Source organism: Paramormyrops kingsleyae, chromosome 6 (genome assembly GCF_048594095.1).
Source record: "Paramormyrops kingsleyae isolate MSU_618 chromosome 6, PKINGS_0.4, whole genome shotgun sequence".
In the NCBI taxonomy this organism is placed as follows: Eukaryota; Metazoa; Chordata; class Actinopteri; order Osteoglossiformes; family Mormyridae; genus Paramormyrops; species Paramormyrops kingsleyae.
In genome coordinates, this window is record NC_132802.1 from 28,454,198 (window position 1) to 28,475,112 (window position 20,915).

At 39.4% G+C, this 20,915-nt stretch overlaps 1 protein-coding gene across 8 annotated transcripts in view; it reads left to right on the plus strand.

Moving 5' to 3' along the window:
• Window positions 1-1,573: 1,573 nt before the first annotated feature.
• LOC111858935 (myelin transcription factor 1-like) overlaps window positions 1,574-20,915 on the plus strand; it is a 29,889-nt gene continuing 10,547 nt past the window's right edge. For 4 of the 8 annotated variants that reach the window (XM_023841153.2, XM_023841154.2, XM_023841157.2 and 1 more), the window contains exons 1-13: window positions 6,586-6,897; window positions 7,679-7,779; window positions 10,610-10,664; window positions 11,298-11,328; window positions 12,294-12,356; window positions 13,071-13,336; window positions 13,540-14,517; window positions 16,003-16,137; window positions 16,485-16,575; window positions 17,329-17,448; window positions 18,596-18,810; window positions 19,677-19,882; window positions 20,608-20,868. In XM_023841153.2, the coding sequence (XP_023696921.1) occupies window positions 6,789-6,897; window positions 7,679-7,779; window positions 10,610-10,664; window positions 11,298-11,328; window positions 12,294-12,356; window positions 13,071-13,336; window positions 13,540-14,517; window positions 16,003-16,137; window positions 16,485-16,575; window positions 17,329-17,448; window positions 18,596-18,810; window positions 19,677-19,882; window positions 20,608-20,868 (2,631 nt within the window). In that variant the 5' untranslated portion in view covers window positions 6,586-6,788. The other 4 variants (XM_023841155.2, XM_023841160.2, XM_023841159.2 and 1 more) reach the window with 4 other exon arrangements.

The following is a 20,915-nucleotide window of genomic DNA, read 5'->3' on the forward strand; positions in this document are numbered from 1 at the left end:
TCACTTATGTTTTGCATGTTTAGACGTATGTAGGAAATGTAGAGGTTTGGGAATTTGGGTGGAAACAGTGTTAGAGAGGCCTTTTTGGGTGAGTTTAAAGTTATTAGGTTAACAAATCTTCTTCACTACTGCCCAGTGAGACGAGCAAGTGCCAGGGATTTCCAGATAAATCCTCCCAGAGATATTAGGAGCGTCAGCAGTATTATAAACTTAGAGTTGTTCTGTATGAACACACAGTGACAGAAAATTTAATAAGCAGTGAATCCATTACTTGTTCCCTTTTTACCATAGCAACAAGCACAAGGTCTTGAGACATCACAGCAGAACCATAATTGTTCACTGGGCCATCTGTTATGGCAGCACCCACTGCTAACTTATTTAACTAAGGCTAACTAGGGTACTACAGACAAACATAATTGTTTGGCTGTGGTTTTATTAGGTACTAATAAAGCTAGAACCTTCTAACTAGAAACAAACCAATTCAACTTGGTTTATTTTTCTGTTGTGGAAATGTTGTGGAACTTTTGTGGAAATTTTATATTGGAAATGTAACCCCTTGCAAAATTTTGTTCACATTCAGTATTTTTTTGGAAAATAAATGTTGTTTTTCTAATTCCTTGCTCTTGGAGTATAAGTTTATAGAGTTTTCTATGCATTATCTAGCAGATTCCCAACCAGATTAGTTTATACTGCAACCTATAATAGGCGGGACAAATAACTGGAACTATACTTTTCTTAAGTATATGTGTTTATTCCTGAAAAGTGCTTCATTCAGTTGTGCTTCAGATATACATACTTTTCTGTTTCTATTATGTATTTTCTATACCAAAAATAAATATTGGATGTGTTTTTCAAGTTAGTTTATGTGATGATGATAACAACAACAACAACAACAATGATAATAATAATAATAATATACAATAATATTAATTCATAAATAATAGTAGTATGAGTAGTAGTAGTAGTAGTAGTAGTAATAATAATTCATAATGATACACCTACCACTGTATTAGTGTCTCTAAGAACTGTAATGTAATTCGCAGTAAGCAGTACTATCCATCTGTCGGTCTAGGAGTCAAAATTGACTTGACGGGACAAAATGATAAATTCTATAATTTTAGGTGTGTGTGTGTGTGTGTGTGTGTGTGTATGTGTAGTATTCATTGTATCATTGTCTTTAGTGTTAATATTTGCAACAGTGCAAAGTTTTTAGGAAAAGAAAAAGAAAGAAAGAAAGAAAGAAAGAAAGAAAGAACACTGATATTAATTAAGGCATAACATAAAACTGCCAAGAAACAAACTGTCAAGAAACAAACAAGTTTGACCGGCTGTTGCCTCGGGTAAGATAACTCCAATCTTTTGTATTCGCGTTCAAAGACCATTGTTGATGAAAACTGTGAGAGTCCGTTGCCCTGATTGGCTATGGAGATTGGCTGCTCAGAGATACAATCACTGGACAGCGCTTGTGATTGGCTAGTTCCTGGGAAGCCGCTCGGCTCCGCGACGCTCAGGAACCCTCCCCCTCTAAAGTAATAAGCTGGACGCTTTCGAATTAAACTCTTCCAAGAAGTTAACTTCTCCGTGCGCGATGGTAGTAAATGAAGGGAAAAAGACGTCAAACATGAAGCTGTGCGGAACTTTTCTAGGTTCGTACTATCCTATATGTCATTTTTTAAACAGTTATAGTCAATTGTATTCTTCAGATAGCGATGTAACTTAAATGTATGTAGAATCAAATAACAGCTGTCATGTGATTCTCAGTTATGTTGTAGTAGTTTCAACCTTATGTTATGTTGATACGTTTTCGTTTTATGCGTAGGCCTGTCTAACATAGGCCTATATAATAAACTTAGCACTCTATGAAGTGTTTCATTTTGTAGACTATTTGTATGTTAACGCGATATTTATCAATAGTTAATATAATATTCTTCGAAACGAATGATTTGGTAAATGGTAGATGTTTTAATTATAGCGCAGTTTAAGAATCATATCACTTGTTGATTGTATGTCAACTCTACTACGAAGAAGCTTGCTGGAAACAGGCCATTTTCAGTGGTTTATCATGTTCAATTAAGTTGGTCAGAGTTTTTCAATTGTATAAAATTATATGTTATTCAAATTATTTATAGTCAAAAATATAGTTTATACTGAAAACGGACGTGCATGTGTCATTCCCGGTATTATTGTACGATTTGAGCGATCCGTTGTTTCCAAGCTGAATATTTCTCATAATTTGGAATGATCGACAAATTTATTTTTCATAAAAGTAGAAAAAAGATGGATGCCTAAGGACTGTTCCTCTCGATGCTATGGGGATAATACCAGCCAGCAAGATTATTGCATTTATGCACATAACTAATCGTAGTCTAAAGCAATGGGGCTCCCCATATGGACAGAGGCTGGCCGGGAGGAAAAAAAGTATCCAGCTGGTATTCGACTAAGCACATGCTCATTAAATATTCAGAAAACTTTTCTTCTTACGATTTTTTTGACGTAGTTTTTATTATATTACCTTCTGTTTTGCTATTATTATTTTCCTCATAATAGAACCTTATAGTGTCACAATATTATTGATGTGTCGGTCTGTGTTCTCGTGTTGCTAATTATGTTGATGAAGCCCAGCGGAGCCCTTTGAGTAGCCGCGTTAGATAACTTACATATCGATATGTATACAGGAGCGACCAGGGCAATCAATGTCACTAAACCCACGCCTGCTTGAAAAAAATCAGCACCTTACTACACCTGAGAAAGATCTACGTTGCTGTCCGTGGTTCTGAACTGTGGGGGCTAAGGCTGCTGTCTTGGGTCCTGAAGTTACATTAGTTGCTTGACCAGAAAAAAAAACTGCAAGCTGGTGTTATGCTACAAACTTAAAGTATCACCCGATACACTTGGTGCGTTTTGGATAGAAGGCGATAGATTATGTGTGTTTTACCCTTTTGTTTACTCACTTGACGCTTTGGCGGATAATCGCAAGCTATAGTGGAAGTGAAATCATATTGATGCGGCATGGACATCGGTGATTGATTTAAGCTTGAATGCATAACAATGGCAGTGCAAAAAAATGCCTGCTGCAAAGAGATAAGATTTTAATAGAATTTCTGAAAGACGAAGGTTGGCTTTTGAATATTCCATGCATGCACAATGTGGAGGCATGAGATAAAGGATGGCATTTGTGAAGAATATTCTCAAACGGCTTGTAATGAATGGTTGTCATTTTCTCTAATGGTTAGGAAACAACAAAAGCAAACGGTGCACTTCGTAACATTTGAGAGTATTAAAAAAATCGTTATGTATTATTTGTGGAAGTTAAGTGGAAGCAGGTATACTTTTTTTGGGTGTTTAATTACCTCTTCATTACGAAACTGTAATGCACTTAATCGTCATGTCTATATCGGACACATCCTATTCAATTTTGTTTGTAATCTAAAGAATGACAAAAAGATGTTCTAAACTTTGAGTCTGTCATTAAAAACAAACACGTTTGTCAATTTCCCCTTGAAAACCTATTATTGGAAAAACGGCTGCATAAATAATCAATTTCTGTAGTAACATTTGGTAAGATATTCTGTTGATTCGTTCCTTTTAAGTTTATGCGCTTATTCAACTCACATTCGTATTACTGTTTGACGCCCTTTTTATAAAAACAATTTTTCCCGAATGCGGCCATGTCAAGATGAATATGCAAAGATATTGTACACATCCATCCTCTGCTCCGTGAAGTGGCCATTGTGCTGAGTTATTGGACGGTACCACCTGCGAGAAATTATAGGGGGATGGTTCCAATGACAGTTGTGACATGTTCAAGCCTTCCTGGAGTGAGAGAGGATATTAAAAATTAATCACTTAGCCCGAATAAGCCGCATTCTGCTTTAAGCAAAAGCTGATGATTTTATAATTAGTGTAACTAATGTAATGTGGAATATTCATTCATCCTCAGATTCACCATTGGATGACATTAATAAGTGTCTGCATGCGAGCGTAAAAGATGAAAACATGGCTCACTGGGCACGATTCTTTGTCTGTGTGCGGTAGATATTGGTGTCTTGGTGATAGTTGCTTTGATTTCGTTTAGTTCTGAAACTCAAAAGGTCATGAGAGGTATTTGTGGGTATATGTGCGCGTATCCAGATCACTGGCTGTGGGGGGACCTGAAGCCCTGCCCATATGATGTTGTGCTTTAGGTTTTACTACAGCTTTCCGTGATGTCACGCGAAGGGGAGGGGGGGGGACAATGGTTCATGAGGGAAAGGTAAGTCAATATTACATTTTCTCGCTGACAAAGGCAAATGAAGCCATGTTTTTGCTTACAAACAAGTAACATTTGACGCAACGAATGCTGGGCTGCTTATAACGCTGATAAGTACCATAATTCTGTTATTTTTTTATTAACAGAATCAGAATATTAGTGGATAATAATAACTGGTATTTATGTTGGGATATTGCGGACTTGTTCGCTGACTTAGAATTGAAGTTGTTGAAATAAAGACAAGGATACTCGCAATTGTCGAAGGAAGAGGCTTCCACGAGAAATATTTCAACGCAGGTATTTTGCATTTATTGAACTGCTCGCTCTTTCATGAAATCTTGCGATCTATATATCAGTACGTTACCAAGCTTGTCATGGTGTTTTGTATAAACATCTTGGCTTGTTTGCTTAAATGGTTGCTGGTTCGTAATCGTTACGAGACGTAGTACGATACGTCTTCAAGACTGGAGCTTGTTTCTGACATAGATAAACTACAAGACAGTGGTGAGGTGTTCGGCCGGATAAGAATTAAGTAAACTTAACCACTGAACTCTTATACAATATTCACATAATAGATCTCTTATAAACGTCGTATTTTTTAAATTATTATTATTATTATTATTATTATTATTATTATTATTATTATTATTATTATTATAAAGTAGTAGTAGTAGTATAGGATGTGTAGTAGCAGCAGCAGCAGTAAATTTACCGGCGTAATATCTTGTTACGCGATGCTCAGTGTTTCGTTTTCTTAGCTTCAGACTGGCGCCTCAGAAAAACAAGAATTGGTTTGAGAGTTTAAAAGTTCTTTGCACGTATCCTGTTTTACTGTGCGCCCCAACATTGTTTAATCAGATTAATTAGACCAGACGTGAATGTGACAGAAAACTAATAGGGAAATAGACAACTGTGGCGCGGTCAGACTTGCATATAGTGTATTGTTGTCGAGTTTTCTTGCCTTGATTTTTTGTATTTGGATTTGCTTTTAATAGATGGAAATTAATGTATTATGTAGGCCTACTGTCATGATCAATCCGATAAATTATTGATTAGAATTATTTCTGACTGCTTCATATAGCGTGTCCATGCACTAAGAACGGGATTTCTTGAAAAAAAATGTTTCACCCGACTTTCCTGAATGTAGTTATTTAAAACACCTTTTTATGTTATCGATCGCATCCTATTAAGCTTCAGCTTCACACTTAATTCATTTAATTAAGGCCGAATAATAAAAGTAATACATAACTGTAAGGTTATATAGAAAAAGGAAGAATTGAGAGGTTGTCGTGCTGGGGGGGAGGGGTGTATGTATGTGTCTGTGTGTGTGTGTGTGTGTGTGTGTGTGTGTGTGCGTGCGTGTGTGTGCGTGCGTGCGTGTGTGTGTCGGGGGGGTCATTTCATGTCGCCATTTAGAAACATTCCAGCCGCCTCTGCTCACCTAGAAGTCGAAAACGCATCGCATCTGTAAACTGAAAATACTGTAACACTATCAGTCATAAACCAATCCATTCCCAGTCTGTAACAACGATACTGGATGTTGTTTGTATGTACCAAAAACTGATTATTTAAATTTATAATTATAATAATAATAAATTGTGCGAAATACTGTAAGAAGTTCTTCATTTTGTTGATTTAGTGTCACGCTATATTAGTAATAATAATATCAAGGAAAATAATGATTATTTAAATCATGTGTACACATTTTTTAAATGATACCTCTTAAGTTGGTGAATGAAACACTGGTTATTAAGTATTATCACTATTACTAGTAGCAGCCTCATGGTGGAAGCAGGATATTAGAAAAGGTGGATGTGATTCTCTTTCTATTGTGTGAAGCTTTTAGACTCACAATGCATTGCACATTTTGGACATTGAGTATTACAAAGGTTCTTTCACATCTGCAACTGATTGTACAAATAAAATTAAGAGTTAAAAATTTGTAGATGTCTTAAGGAGATTTTCTTCATGATATTTTGAATTTGTTGTTTTGAAATTTTAGTTTCATCCTTCACCCTCCACTAGGTCATTTGTTTTCTGCTGTTAGGGAAAGGGTAGTTTGACCTACTACATCAACACGGCTCGTGCTCCTTGTCAGTGACCAGTGTGGGAGGTCATGGTCTTCTTGAAGCATTTCTGTTTGGTGCTGTTTACGCAACTATTTTACAAAAACAGCTATAAGTTGTTATATTTTAATACCTACATTTAAAGCCATGCAAAACATAGTTTTTCTTTCAGTAGAATAAGAGAAAGATAGGAAAGAGAAATGTGGTGGGATGAAAAGACGATTAGGCAGGGGGGGGGGGGGTCTTTGAGGTGGACTGTGAGGGAGTTTGTTGTTTTGGTTTGAAGAGTATGAGATGTAGTTGTTTAACTTTGCTTCACTCATTCTCATCATTCCCATCTGGAGGCTACAGCCGCAGGCTTCTGTACCAGTGCCGAGGGACAGACAGATGGTGGTTAAGGAAAGGCACTCACTCTCAGGAAATGAATCAGATTAGAGGATGGAGAAGGTGTAAAACTGATTTTTTTAGAAACTATGCTTCTCTGTATCTGGGAAAACACAACACCAAGGAAACTTAATTCAAACAAATCTGGCACAGACAGGTTTGCCTGGAAATTGTTTTCCCACGATAAGTTTGTCTCCGGTAAGTTTTCGACTAAATTAAGAGGCACGCTATTCCTGACTAGTGCTTTCTGTGTGTTTGCTTAGGGTCTGAGTTATAGATAAAATATTTTTTGAGAAAGTGTCCAGTTCTGCTTCTGCATGACAGGGAATTTTTTGAAAGATATTTTATTGACAGATTTCCTTTAACTCAAAATGTTTATTAGCATTGACTGAAAAAGAAAAACTGTTGTTGCTGTTGGTCAGCTTTAATGCTATTAAAGTTGTAAACCAGGTTCACTCTATAATTTTGCAGTAATCACATTTGTGTGCAGTTTAATGTAGAGCTGTTGTATTGTAACATTGGTTTTTAATGTTCTTTGGTTACTGCCTGATTTCATGGTTTTCCTGTGTTTGTAATAGTGTGTGGATTAGAAGGGGAAGGTATGCTTGACTATTAGAATGATGGGGGTAAAAAAAAAAACTTGATTTATGGATGATTCATTATTCAGTGGCCTCTTCACCCTGCCCCCACCCCTTTTCATACTCCTGAAAGTACTAAGAGGACAATAAAAATGCACAGATTTGATTGATTCTAATAGCAGACTGTGCTGTTCCAGCTGGGACTCAACTTAACCACACTGCCGGCAGCGTGCTGCCCTGTGGGGTTACCCCTATTCTGTCCACCTCCAGTGCTGCTGGCTCTCCACTTCATCTCCACGCTCTTCTGCTGACGTCGTCTGAATAAAGCCTCCTTTCCCTTCTCTTCCCCTCTTGCCGCCTCTCCCCCATACATACATCCCCATCCATCTGTGACCCATCAGAAAATGAGTTTCGAGGTGAGCTGCTGAAACAGAGGTGGACGAGAGGAGAGAGAATCAGCAGTTGTGAATCTACACGAAGCTCTCTGGGCAGACAAATCAAAGTAAGTGACACAGCACTTTACTTCTGCCTTTTGAGAGCATCAGAGGGGCTTTGGCAGGAGAGGGTGGGGGAGAGGGTGTGGCGGACCTGATAGGAGGGGGAACGAGGAGCCACACTTAATGTGCACTGTGCCAGAGTCATGGATATTGTACATTAGGCCCCTAAACACAACAAATCAAATTGTCTGTACTCAGCATTTTATTTTAAGAAGCACATTTAGAGCACTTCTCAGAATTATAACTCAAGCAGTAAAGGGAATGTCCTTCAGTTCTTTACATTTGACTGATCAGCATAAAAATATTTCAGTATCGCAACATCTTTACTGCCAAGGTGTTTGTTTTGTTCTCCTGTTGAATAGACTTTTTTTTAAGTTAGAATTGAAACCTTTTCGTTTTATACCCATTTTTGATGAGGGATCGTTCGTATCTTGCAGTTGCATTATATAAGGAAGCGATCCATTTCCTGAGCCTTGTGGTCTGTTTCCTCCCACTGATATTGAGCATACATCAAAAGGAATCGCTTTATTGATCTTTTTTTCCTGCTTTCAATAGTGCCACAGCTTTTAAAACATTCAATAGGATTATTCAAAAGACTGCTTCATTTACTTGCTTATGCTCCCGTGAGATGTATCAGATCTTACAGATCTTTTAAAAAAAAAAAACTTCTTTTGAGGGATTCAGTTTGAAACAACTGAAGAACATGAATTATAAAAATATAAATATATTGTACATTATATATATATATGTAAGAAAAAATGCAGCATATAAGGCATATTTGTGCCTTTTTGTGATGAACTATGGAGTGTTCGAGTGAACCAGCAGCATATTCTGGCATGCAGCGGCACTCCAGAATGGATTGGCTCTTAATTGGTGGTTTCAGCCTGCAGGTAATTTTCAAAACATCAGTCTGTCTCTCGCTAACCGCTCGCATTGCCTAATAAATGCACCGTGTTGCTCCTGGACTTGCTTGTAAAAGTGAAAATGAATAAAAGGCTCATTTATGCAGGCCGGGGAAAAGGGGTGACCTTCTCTATGAAGTCATTGCCCCCAGCCAGAAATTTACATATAGCTGTCAGAATGCAGAGCAGAAAAGCCTTCCTGTGAGTATGGCACACAAAGAGGGACATTATTAATAATGTACACTGCAGCCTGCAGGCACACAGAGGCCTCCGTGCATCCAGCCTATGGGCCTTTCTCTCATTTCTCTGATAAAACCCACATATTTTTTCAATAAAATCATATGATTGAAGACAAGATGAAATGCTGGTTTAAACCTAGACCAAAAATTCTTTTTTTAATCTTTAAATATACTTGCCTATTATAATTAGTTCACAAAAACTGTTATATATAATTTAAATATGAGAATGAATCATGGTAATATATACAAACAGAGATACATGTACATACAAACAACTGAGGACAGTTATTTTTAAAAGCAGCAGAGCAAGAACGATGCATCCCGTTTTGTCACTGTAATTCTTTCTTAAGTGTGAAAATCTGAGCATGTTACGCGTAGATAGCCTGTCCTGTGTTTAGGAAACCAAGTTTAATGGCAGAACTACGAAGAGAATCAGACTGGTCCATCAAGTAGTGCACAAAGTGGGCTTGTTGTGTAACTGGGCATTCATCTAGATTGATTAAAAGTGCTGCCTGAAATGGGCCCACTGCACCTGTAGAGTCCAGTCACTCAGAACAGGCCCGGGGATGCTGCACTTCTTTTAAAAAAATAAAAAATAAAAAATCTGCCTCTCCCTTTTAAAATCATTTATCAGCAGGAAGTGGTGATTGCCAGAGACTCTGTTTAAATCAACTATACCCCTGCCAAATCCGCCAGTATCGGGAACAAAGCCGCTAAGTGCAGAGCTCACGATAAACGTGATGTCCCTAGTAATCAAAACTAATGGCCTCATTGTCGGAGCAGGCGTTAGATTGCTAAGCGTGTGCTGCATTTAAAAAAAAGGGGGGGGGGCACTTTGAAATAAAAGAGAGGTGTTCAGTTGACACCTGGTCTTTTGTGCCAACCACTGTCGTATACTAAGTGTGCATGTTAGAAACAGGGAGTTATAATTGACTGTTATTATTTTTGTGCCTTGCCCTCTACTGTGTAGCATTTCGGCCATAAAAGGGCATCACACCAGACGGAACGCATCTCGGTACAGTGTCCAATCACAGAGAACACTCAGGTGCGGTAAATTACAGCACAAGGCCAGGTGGGCTTGTGGGGTAGGGGGGCGGTGTGGGATTGAGCAGAAGCACAAACGCTGTGAGGTTTTCACTGTTGGGATTTTCAGAGCCTTATTTTGCTTTCAGTTATCTTACTGAGACCTTTCAACAACTCCCTTTTTCATTTCCATCCTATTGTATTTAATTGAGTAACGGCTCCATCTAGGTTCGTTGCACAGGATTTTTTATTTTAAAGCCGTCCCCAATGATCTCTGTAAACAAAAGGGAGAATGACGTGCTAGGTTACACAAGATGCAACAAAAACAATCGAGACGGAATGTTTGGGGAGCTTCTTCACTGAACGTGCTTGTTTTTGTTTGCATGTGTCTGTTTGTTTGTGTTTCTTTCTGATTTTCACCGTTGCTTCTGGCTGACTGAACACACTTGTTTTTGTTTACGAGTGTCTGTTTGTTTGTGTATCTCTCTGATTTTCACCGTTGCTTCTGGCTCACTGAACACACTTGTTTTTGTTTACGTGTGTCTGTTTGTTTGTGTTTCTCTCTGATTTTTGCTGTTTCTTCTGGCTCACTGAAGATACTAGTTTTTGTTTGCATGTGTCTGTGTTTGTTTGTGTTTCTCTCTGATTTTCACCGTTTCTTCTGGCTATAGATGAACGAGGACAGTGACCACAAGAGAACACGCACACGGTCCAAAGGAATAAGAGGTGAGTCCAGATAAAGGTTTTGTGTAAATGTTTTTGTTTTATTTATTTGTTGTCATTTTTAAAACTAACATTATAAGGTTGGTTCTTGTAAATAATGCTTTATTTAACTGCATATTTTTTTAGTTCCATTAAAAATTACCTGTAAAACTATCAGAGCATCACACATCAATAACAACATAGTAGTGATTGATTTCATTCATGGTGAAATTACCTGTTGTGATATGAACGCAGTAGGATTCCTCTAGTCACAGTGATGATGAAAGAGCCTGTAATAATTGCAAGAGAATCTCTGCGTTTTTTTATGGGAATTATTTTAGTCTTGATTTTTGGTTTTATTATTATGTTGGGGTTCATTACTTCATTTGATGCAAATTATTTGTTATTGATTAATTGTTAATCTTTATTACCTAACAGTTTAATTAAAAATCTGATTTGTGGTAAATTTCAATATCAAACATTACCTTGTTTTTCAGATTTGATGTGATGTTGGTGACAGAAAAGCATTATAGTTTAGTGTAATTTGTTTGGAATCCATCAAAAAAAGACTGTGTATTCTGTTATTTGCTTCTCCATCTTTTGCCAATAATCCTGATTGATTTATTATTGCACATCTGTTTTTTCTCTGTTACATAGTGCCAATAGAACTTGCAGGACAAGAATTCAGGTAAGAAAACAGCTGCTTATATTAGATACTAGGCTATATTTCCTAAAGTTTCAGAAATGCAGTATGTTCAGATGTTTCTGGAGTAGACGGCATTGAACATATAACAACAAACATAATACAATCGCAAGTACGATGCCTGAGAATGTAATATTGCTAATAATACCAGCTCTTTTTGAATAAACACAACCCAAGTCAGCCCTCATTTTTTATCACTATGCCATCATTCTTGAATCAAAAGTCAATTTTGACTAATTTCTCATTTGTCATGCTTCACCTTGCAGCATTAATCAATTTTCAGAATTCACACCTAAAGGCATCAGAGTGGGCGCGCAGTTTGATTTAAAATGCTAATGCACCATTTAACAAATAGAAGCAATATTTATTTAAATAAAAATGGCCATTATGAAAAAAATGGTATTGAGAATTTGATTTAGCCATCCTTGGGGATACCACAGATGTCTAGACTGAAGCTATAATGTTCTGCTAATGTGTTATGAGAAGTGATTTTGTAGGTATTGCAGGTAAAGATGGGATTGTTGGCGGCATTAGAATATTACGTGAAGAGGTCTTTATAGGTTGTAAAGCGAGAGGTCATATCAGGCGATTCAGCAGTGGTGCTGCTACCTTATAAATGCAATGTCATTCCTGCTAGGTCATACATAGAATGAAGTAAGAACGAAGAAACAAGACATTCTTGTAATATTTACAGTACGTTTAGAACTAATTTTAAACAGTTTAATTTAATTCAGGATATAGTGAACGTTATGAATTAGTTTAAAATGTGTTTACGCCTCCTTTCCAAATTGTACTCTTGGCTGTGTAAGCATATGTGGGCATATGCATATTTGCCAACAAAGATTTACTTCCTGTGCATCAGTGCACCCAATATTTTTTGATCCTTGGGGGTGACAAAAAAGTATTACAAATCAACTAATTTCATCCAATTTATTTCTGACCCCATTTAGCTGCCCAACTCCTGGATGCAGTGGTTCAGGCCATATCAGTGGAAAATATGCAAGACACAGAAGGTAGGGCAGTAACACCGGCGGTATAGCAGCTTCAGATATAGGCGAGGCCCAAAGCAACTAGAAGAAGAGTCAGAATTGATCCCAAGATGCCTTGTGTTGCTGGTAAACAGCACTACAGTACATGGGAAGACACAGCATTGAAGGATGGAGACTTTCCAGATGGCACTAGAACAGCAAAAGAATAGGAAATGAAGCAGAGAGTGAAGTTTTTCAGTCTGAACAGACAGCCAACTTCAGATATCAAGCACATTCAAAGGTGCCTAAAGGTTTATTGCAAAGAGATTATGTTCCTGTTTATTTACGCGAGTGCTCATTTTAGGGAGAATTTTTATGGATTATTTCCTTTTATAAATCTTTCTGCCCCCACTGCTAGTTTTTAGGTGAAGGTTTTATTGAATTCTATTCTCTACTGCTTTTCTTTGTTAATGAAATTTTCCAGTCAGCTGGATGCTATGTCACATTGCTCCATGTTGGGTTCATACTCAGCACCTATCCATTATTCATATCAAATCCCTTGTCACTTACCCTTGCACAGGCGTGTTATTTTCATTTATTCGTCATTGAACCGCCTGACTATGGCTGAGTGTCAGGTGATCAGTTTGTCTGAATTGGTGTTCACAGATGTGATGCGCTTGAATGTGATGCTAATTGTCCTTCTTGTGCTTCTTATGACCGACCCATCCCCCCCACCCCACCGCTGGCTTCCATCAATAGTGCACTAAGCTGCCCATTGGCTCGGAAAAGGAGACTCCAAGAGGTGGACTCAGACCAAGATCAGCCAATATCCAAGAGGAAGTCCCACCCCCTGAAGCTGGCCCTGGATGAAGGATACAACGTAGACAGTGATGCTAGCAGTGAAGAGACAGAATTGAAAGAGGAGTCTTGTGCAGAATCAGAAGAATCCCCAGAAGAACAAGAGGATGTGGTAGAAGAGAGAATAGAAAGCAAAGAGCAAGAAAACGTTAATGAGCCCGAGGAAGGTGTGTTTTATGCAATATGAATTATAAGGATAATAGGAAAATCAATAATAGACACAGTAATTATGATGACACCTCTAGTCAGAGTACTTGGCACAAAGATATTTCGGAATATTCTCTGCTTTGTGTTTCTCATCTTCTTTTCTGAGATGTGTTTTTATGTGTTAATTTTCTAATTCATTCAGTTTTCCTATTATCTTATACAGAGGACTGTGTGGTTCTGGAACCTTCAAATACAATTAAATCTAAAGACTCAGAGACAAAACCAAAAGACTCAGCAGGTACTCAGAGAGACGAGTACTCAAGCTACCAAGAAATGGTGGCCAGCTCCCTGCTCAAACTGGGCCAGATTGCTGAGAGACACAGTTCTTCTGACACCATACCTGTCCAACTGCTGAAGGCCAGAGGTATGGAAAAGCAGCATGCGTCAGAGAAAACACCCTTAGACAACCAGGGAAATGATGAAGAGGAGGACGAAGGTGAGAACTGTCGAACGGCCAATGAGGCGACGGAAAAAGCTGTGACAAAGCCACAGACTGAAGGGGACAGAGTAGTGGTGCATTTTGAAGATGAAGATGAGGAAGAAGAAGATTGCAATGAGGATGAAAAACAAGAAAAGCAATTTAGAAGGCAAAATGACAATTCAGACCACCAGTATTTCAGTGGAGACTTACAGAATGGCCAGGCAAAGAATGTAGTGAAGGGAGAACTAGGCTTAGAGAAGCAGGACGTTCTACGAGTAGATGAGGAGTTGGGAGAAGATGAAGAAGTTTATAGTGTGCATGCCTTCTCTGGTGTCATCACCACCAGCACCCAGTTTCAAAGATCTGAGGCTGAGGAGCATAGAACTGCAACTCAAGAGGACTACATGTACCATAAGGTCATACCTTCTATTGTCATCGAAGTTCAGTCTAAGGAGTCAGAGAAGGAGGAAGATGGAGATGATGAAGAGAGGGAGGAGGACGATGAGGACAACCAGTCGCAAAAGTCAGCAGTAACCGACGAGTCAGAGATGTATGACATGACAAAGGGGAACTTGGGCCTGCTGGAGCAAGCTATCGCTCTCAAAGCTGAACAAGTGAGAAGCCCCCATGAGATGAACCATGGCCCTGAACACCTGCGGTACTTTAACACAGAGGACAGGAAGCGCATGGATACAATTCGCAAGGGTTACTTTAGCAAGGGTAAGGCCATCATTGAATAAATCATAGAGAAAAAACTCTGATATGCAGTGATATCTGCCTGGCACATCATAAATACATACAAGTACGGCTGGTTATACATGGATTTAACCTTATTTTCTTCCTCTGGGTGCCGGAACTTCCCCCCAGCTGTTAAATTCCCTGGAGGCGCCATTTCAGCAAATCTTCAGCTACTTTGTACAACATACATATAATTTTAACACGCAAATAATATTAAAAAAATGAGACTTGCAGAAATTAAAACTAATATTTTAATTTCCCAGGAGTTCATACATTTATTGCATGATCTGAATATATAAGTAGACTTTTTACATTACTTCAGCAAAAACCACAAAATTGTATTCATGAGGATTTTTATTTTTTTGAAAGTGGCTGAAGTACATGAATGAAATCAGGATTGTTTAGAAATAATTATCTACTTGGATATGAACGGATTGAACAAAAGATGGTAAATAAAAGATTTCAGTGCCTGAAAAATACAAACATGCTGCATATAAGACGTATATTAGACATATATTCCTGAGAAATTATTTCCCAAATTATGATTATGTGCTACGCATAATTTGGAGAGGGTATTCAGAGAAGTCTAGAAATTGAATATATAAATTTATGCAATTTTATTACTTTGCCATAAAGGATTTGCTTTTGCAATGTACCTTATAGAGTACAGATTTTCCCTTTGAATTTATGAGGGAAAAATAACAATTCTTAATAAAAAATGGGACACAACAGTTTTAAAGCCTACGGTGAATCACTTCATGCAATTTTTTGTCCATTGGTAATTGGAATATATTTTATTTAATGCTCAGAAAATGCTGGAAATTTTCATAAACTGTTTTCGGTAAGAGGGTAGTCGTAAAAATAATTTCTTAAAATTAATCTTGAGCATGGTGTTGAATTCCATGCAGAAGTACATCTCTTGACAGATATGACATGAAGTGGTGCGACTCGGGTCCCAGCGCCAATCTTCCACTCGCTCAGCCCTGCCTATGTGAACACAGCATGCCACTCGTTCTCTGTCCAGTTTTCATTATAAGCTGCATGTCTTAGTAACATTCAGTTAGCAGGTCACTCTCCTTCATTTCCTCTCATTCTTACTCTCCACACTATGTAGGGCTTCACATTTCTATATACAGATTTACAAACAGGAAGAATGCCCTGAGCATAGTTTAATGGCTGCCATTTTGTTTTTTCTATTGGCCGAACCATAGCCACAGGCTTTTCATCTTCTCACCTGTGTTAATGACATGTTGATTTGATGGTATTATCACATATTGTGTAGGTAATTACAGTAATAATTCTGTCCCACTTTAGGGACTGCTTACTGCTCACATGTAAGGTTTATTTTTGGGACAGTCTGGGAGTAAGAGGTAGAAGTTAATAGATGCATTGACCATCCATATGAGAATGTGGTCAGGTTTATTGTCACGTCTAACAGACTTGTCCCACACTCCATGCACACCACAGAGAGCTCCAGGCCAGAGAAAAGGGAAATCAAATGTCCCACGCCTGGGTGTGATGGAACAGGTCACGTGACCGGACTCTACCCCCATCACCGCAGTCTTTCAGGATGCCCACATAAGGACAGAATCCCACCAGAAAGTGAGTACTTTAGTTGTTCTGTCTTGCATCTGACATTACATTATGTTGTGATTTACCCCATCAGAAACCTTTCAGTATTTGTTTTTAGCAAATTCTAATTCTACAGTCTAGAAGTTCCAGTCACCAACCCTTAACAAGTAAACATGAAAAAAAGGTTGATTCCTCTAAAAAATAATAAAATATAGACTATGAATGTGACATTACTTCTGTTTCCCTGAGTCTTTTTCACTATCTGAGATCCATCTGGGACATAGCCATTCCAGCCCATGCCTTTGGTCGAAGCAGAGTCTGCCGTGACAATGCTTTAAGCTTCTGGCTGCTTTGCTCAATTCCTTCTGTTTCTGCAGTCCTGGCCATGCATGAGAATGTGCTGAAGTGCCCGACGCCTGGCTGCACAGGACAGGGTCACGTCAACAGCAACCGCAACACACACAGAAGGTGCAAAAGCCTCTCAACTTTCCCTCCTCTCACTGGTCTTTATTGGCTAACATGCGTGCACCAGCTTCACACCTCTAGCTCCTGCTGATGCAGAGTGTGCTACCTGTGGAAGATAGACTACTATTTTGTATTAACAAATATGCTGTATGACTCCTTGGTGTATAATTATATCAGTAACATTTTACTTGATGGTGCACAAATACTTAGTAATAACTCAGGTACTACTGAAGTACAAATTATGAACAAATCATGAACAAATATAATTGCTACTTGAGATAAGATGTGTCGCCATTCATTAATGATGAACAAACATGAGATCAGTATTTCACTTGTGTTATTCTTTACTTGTTCCTTCAGTAGTTCCTTAGTAGTTTTTTCAGTAATTCACAAAGGTTTACAGAATTAACAGAGACAGGAACAAATACAGTAGCTGCTTGGGACAAAAGATCCATCATTATTCATTAATGACGAACAAATACGAGATCAGTATTTAACTTATGTTAACGTGTGTCACTTGTTCTTTCAGTAGTTCCTTCAGTAGTTACTGAACTAACATGAGATCAGTATGTAACTAAGACTTTATGGCTAATTAATGCATAAGTAATACTATAATACTATATTATTTGTACTCCATCAAGTAAAGTATTACCATTATAGCTATAGCACATCCCTGGTAACTCTGAAACACTGAAACTGAGCACAGTATACCTGAGGGGAAAATGATATTTCAGGGGATTACTGTGTTTCCTCTAGTTTGTCTGGATGCCCCATCGCAGCAGCAGAGAAGCTGTCAAAAACACACGAGAAGCAGCAGCTCTCTCAGCCTCTGAGTGAACATGCCAAAGGAAGCCCAAACTCTGACAGAGTACTCAGGTGAGCGAGTGTCCCGATGGAACGGGGTCAGAGATACGTTACTAACAGCTTGCCGAATAGCCACTGACATGGTCCCTCCTGAGAGAATACTCAGCAGGCACACAAATGGCGATGCGGAGCTCCCTGTCACCTAAAACAACACGCCAGAGAGGAGACAGGAGGGTCAGATGGACATGGCAGGCAGGACATGACACAAGTAACCCAAAGTTTCATCTGATGATGCAAAAGCCATCTTTCGTTCTGATGTCACTGACGTCAGGCCGCTAGGAAGCCGCGTGATTTGTCCGTGCTGCAGTCAGGCCGAAGTGCACCAAGTGTCATGATTAGTCAGTCTGCTCTAAACAGGTCCCTAATTCAGTATCTGCACATTACTGCATTCCTCCTACCCTTTCATAGCATCTACAAGAATTATAATTAACGACCTGATTCTGGTATTATTCTGAGTGCCTTTCTCATTTTCTAGAGTATTTTAATTATCCCGCAGATAAGCTAATTATCCGAGTTATAGGGCATTGTGAGCACTGAAAAATAATTACGTTCTTTGAGGAATCTCTTCCATGGTCAAACAAAGCACTCAGGATTAAAAACATAACAAACCTAATCTCTTTTTTCTTCTAATAAGCATGCCTGATTTTGAGACCTTATTAGCAAAACATGCAGGAGCTTCCAAAGAGACTCTCTGAATTTCAAATTCCATCTTTCAATGTAAGGCACATAATTAAAGAAGCATACACACAGAAGCGATTAGTCATGATAATCCTCCTGTTCTTAACTTCACAGTCATCTAATGTCTCCTGGTGTCACCTTTTCTCTTCCCGATAAAGGGCAGGGAATCTGTCGAGACATATGTGCCTGTCTGAGGATTTAGCAGAATACTTCACAAAAATGAGACATCTTAAGCTCTCAACTTCCTCACTACCATATATTAATGTGCCCTGTATTGATAAAATGGATTTTAATCCCATATCTGTCACTCCTGAGACGTTTCTGTCCTCTGCTGTCTCCCTCACCCTGTTTACATCCTAAGTCTTCTGTCCCCCATTTCATTCTGTCTGTTCCCTCCTGTCCTCTTCCCAGGTACTTTATTCTGGTATAATTCTCCTGCTTTCTCACCATCCATTTAACCAGCCCCTCTTATTCTCCACAGGCCCATGTGCTTTGTGAAGCAGTTGGAGATCCCACACTATGGCAGCTACAGACCGAGTGTGCTCCCTACTACTCCTCGTGCCAACCTAGCCAAGGAGCTGGAGAAGTACTCCAAAGTCTCCTTCGATTATGCAAGCTTCGACGTTCAGGTCTTTGGGAAACGCATGCTCGCGCCAAAGATACACGCCACTGAAACCTCACCAAAAGCCTTTAAACGTAAGGAGCTTCTTTTCCTTACCTTAGCAGATAACGTCTTTGAACGAATGTGACATTTACATGGCACTTTTCTAGACACCCAAAGCACTTTATGGAACCAGTGGGGAGCCACTTTAATCACCACCACTGTGTAGCCCCCACTTGGATGATGCGACAGCAGCCATTCTGCACCAGTACGCTCACAACACAGTAGCTAAGGTGGAGATGGGGCAGGAGATTCACCAGTTAGATATAGGGGATGATTAGGACGGCAGATTTGACAGAGCCACAGTAGACAATTTTAGCCAGGACATCAGGTTACCACCCCTACTCTTTCAAAAGACGCACAGGAATCTTTTATGATCTCTGAGCATCAGGACCTCAGTTTTACGTCTCATCCGATAGATGGTACCACAGCGTCCCTGTCACTGTACTGGGATCCACACAGACCACAGGATGGGCTGACCTGTTACCCCCCCCCCAACACTTCTTCCAGCAGCAACACAGCTTTCCTAGATGGTCTCTCACCCAAGTACTAGCCAGCTCCAAACCTACTTAGCTTCAGATGGATTACCTGGTCTGAAGTGCAGGTAGAATAGCTTTGTATAGGAGTTCATTGAGCTTCCATTCATAACTTTTAACATGCTCTTAAATGTGTGCAGCTTTAGCTTGTTTTTGACATTATTGGTGGGAAAAGGGGTAGGATTCTGGATTACAGTATGATCATGTAATTAAAATGTCCTACTTTGTGCGAGGCTGCCCTGTCTTATTCCTGAACTCATATGTGCAAAATATCTTTATAAATGTATAAAGAATATGTTTGTGTTTTGTGCATCACAAAATTCAGGAATGTATTACATTTGGTGATGTCACTTTTGGGCCCACAGCCAAACCTCTCCATAAGGCCTCCTCCCCTAGTCACAACATTCCTGGAGGCTATACAAAGAGCAATTCCACCTCATCTAGTGGGTACGACTACTCCCACGATGCCGAGGCGGCACACATGGCGGCCACTGCCATCCTCAACCTTTCCACACGATGCTGGGAAATGCCCGAGAACCTAAGCACCAAGCAGCAGACCACACCCAGCAAGGTGGGCCATTCCCTGTCTCTGTTCCATCGCCATCATCCCAGAATAGTTATTGTCGTAACAATGATTGCTCTGAGATAGTATCATTTAGCACCTGTAAACCTTTTGGCCTTTCATTATTAGTAAGCAAGGCCGTCTGGTCTTCCTAGATTAAGCTTTGGAGTGCTTCGTGCTGATCTTTTTCGTTGGCTGAAAGCATGCAGCGCAGATAGGATGATAAATGCAGGTTCGCGTTTTCCCTCTGCTGACAGTATAATTGTGCCAGCACTTTTGTGATTTTTTTTTTTTGAAGCCCTCTGTGCCGCTGCAGAATGAATACTTCATCATTTTTTCCATTTCCTGACATTGTTTTTTTTTTCATTGTTTGCATGTTTTTTCCTCTAGGTTTCTGAAATAAATAAAAAAAACAGAAGATTAATGGTGCGGCTGACTGAGAGCACTGCAGTAATCTGCCCTGGTGCACTCTGGGAGCTGCCCTGTCTCTCCCACTGCTCTCAGATTTCTTTGGCTACTGCCACTTCCTCCCAGTATCCAGTTACATTTTCAGCCAAAAATGGAGCCTGCGTTCATTTTCTGCTTTGATAAATAGGTTCTTAACAGCAAAACTTTGGCTGATCGCAACTGGATCGGATCCATGATCGTGGCAAACAGTCCGGTTAGCTGTCAGTTGGGGAAGATGACGATGTCGTGGCAGTGTAATCTAGCGCTGTCCTCTCCTATTCCTTCAGGCAATGGATATAGAAGTGGACGAGAATGGAACGCTGGACCTCAGCATGAAGAAATGTGCCAAGAGGGAGGGCAGTATGCCATGCAGCAGCCCTGGGATCCACTCCCCAGACCCGTCCTTCTTCTCCTCTTCCTCTCAGCTCCCAGGCAGTAGCAGCAGTGTGACCTCTCCCCAGTCCATCCACACCTACAAGCAGGACGAATGGGAGGGGCCTCTTGATTACACAAAGCCCAATCGTCAGCGAGAGGAAGACCTGGAAGAGGTCAGCATTTCCCCATTTTTCTGTTCTGATTTCTTCAAATATAAAAT